Genomic DNA, 263 nt, shown 5'->3' with positions numbered 1-263 from the left:
GCACATATTCAGTAGGTCTTTCAGACTTTCAGCAAACAAAAGATACCGTTATATTACCTGTACATGTGGCGGAGCTGACAGGGCATGCAACACAGAAGAAGCAACATCTTCTGCTTGCAAACACTTAAAGGCACTATATGCATTCTTTCCATCTTCTTTTCTCATCCGAGGAGAAAATTCAGTCTCAGTTAGGCCAGGACTAACAGCCTTTTTACAATATGGAAAGGAAAATATATGTCAATTACATGCAGTGCATTGGAAAA

The 263-nt window shown here is 39.5% G+C and overlaps 1 protein-coding gene across 5 annotated transcripts in view; it reads right to left on the bottom strand.

Annotated features, from left to right (window-relative positions):
- Nucleotides 1-263, bottom strand: part of LOC119591283 (dehydrogenase/reductase SDR family member 11-like) — a 5,295-nt gene that overhangs the window by 929 nt on the left and 4,103 nt on the right. For all 5 annotated transcript variants that reach the window (XM_037940006.1, XM_037940009.1, XM_037940004.1 and 2 more), the window contains exon 6: nucleotides 58-207. In XM_037940006.1, the coding sequence (XP_037795934.1) occupies nucleotides 58-207 (150 nt within the window). The remainder of the gene's footprint in view (nucleotides 1-57; nucleotides 208-263) is intronic.

This window comes from Penaeus monodon, chromosome 28 (genome assembly GCF_015228065.2).
Source record: "Penaeus monodon isolate SGIC_2016 chromosome 28, NSTDA_Pmon_1, whole genome shotgun sequence".
Classification (NCBI taxonomy): Eukaryota; Metazoa; Arthropoda; class Malacostraca; order Decapoda; family Penaeidae; genus Penaeus; species Penaeus monodon.
Note: the sequence above shows the minus strand (reverse complement) of the source record. Positions and strands in the feature narration are given on the sequence as shown.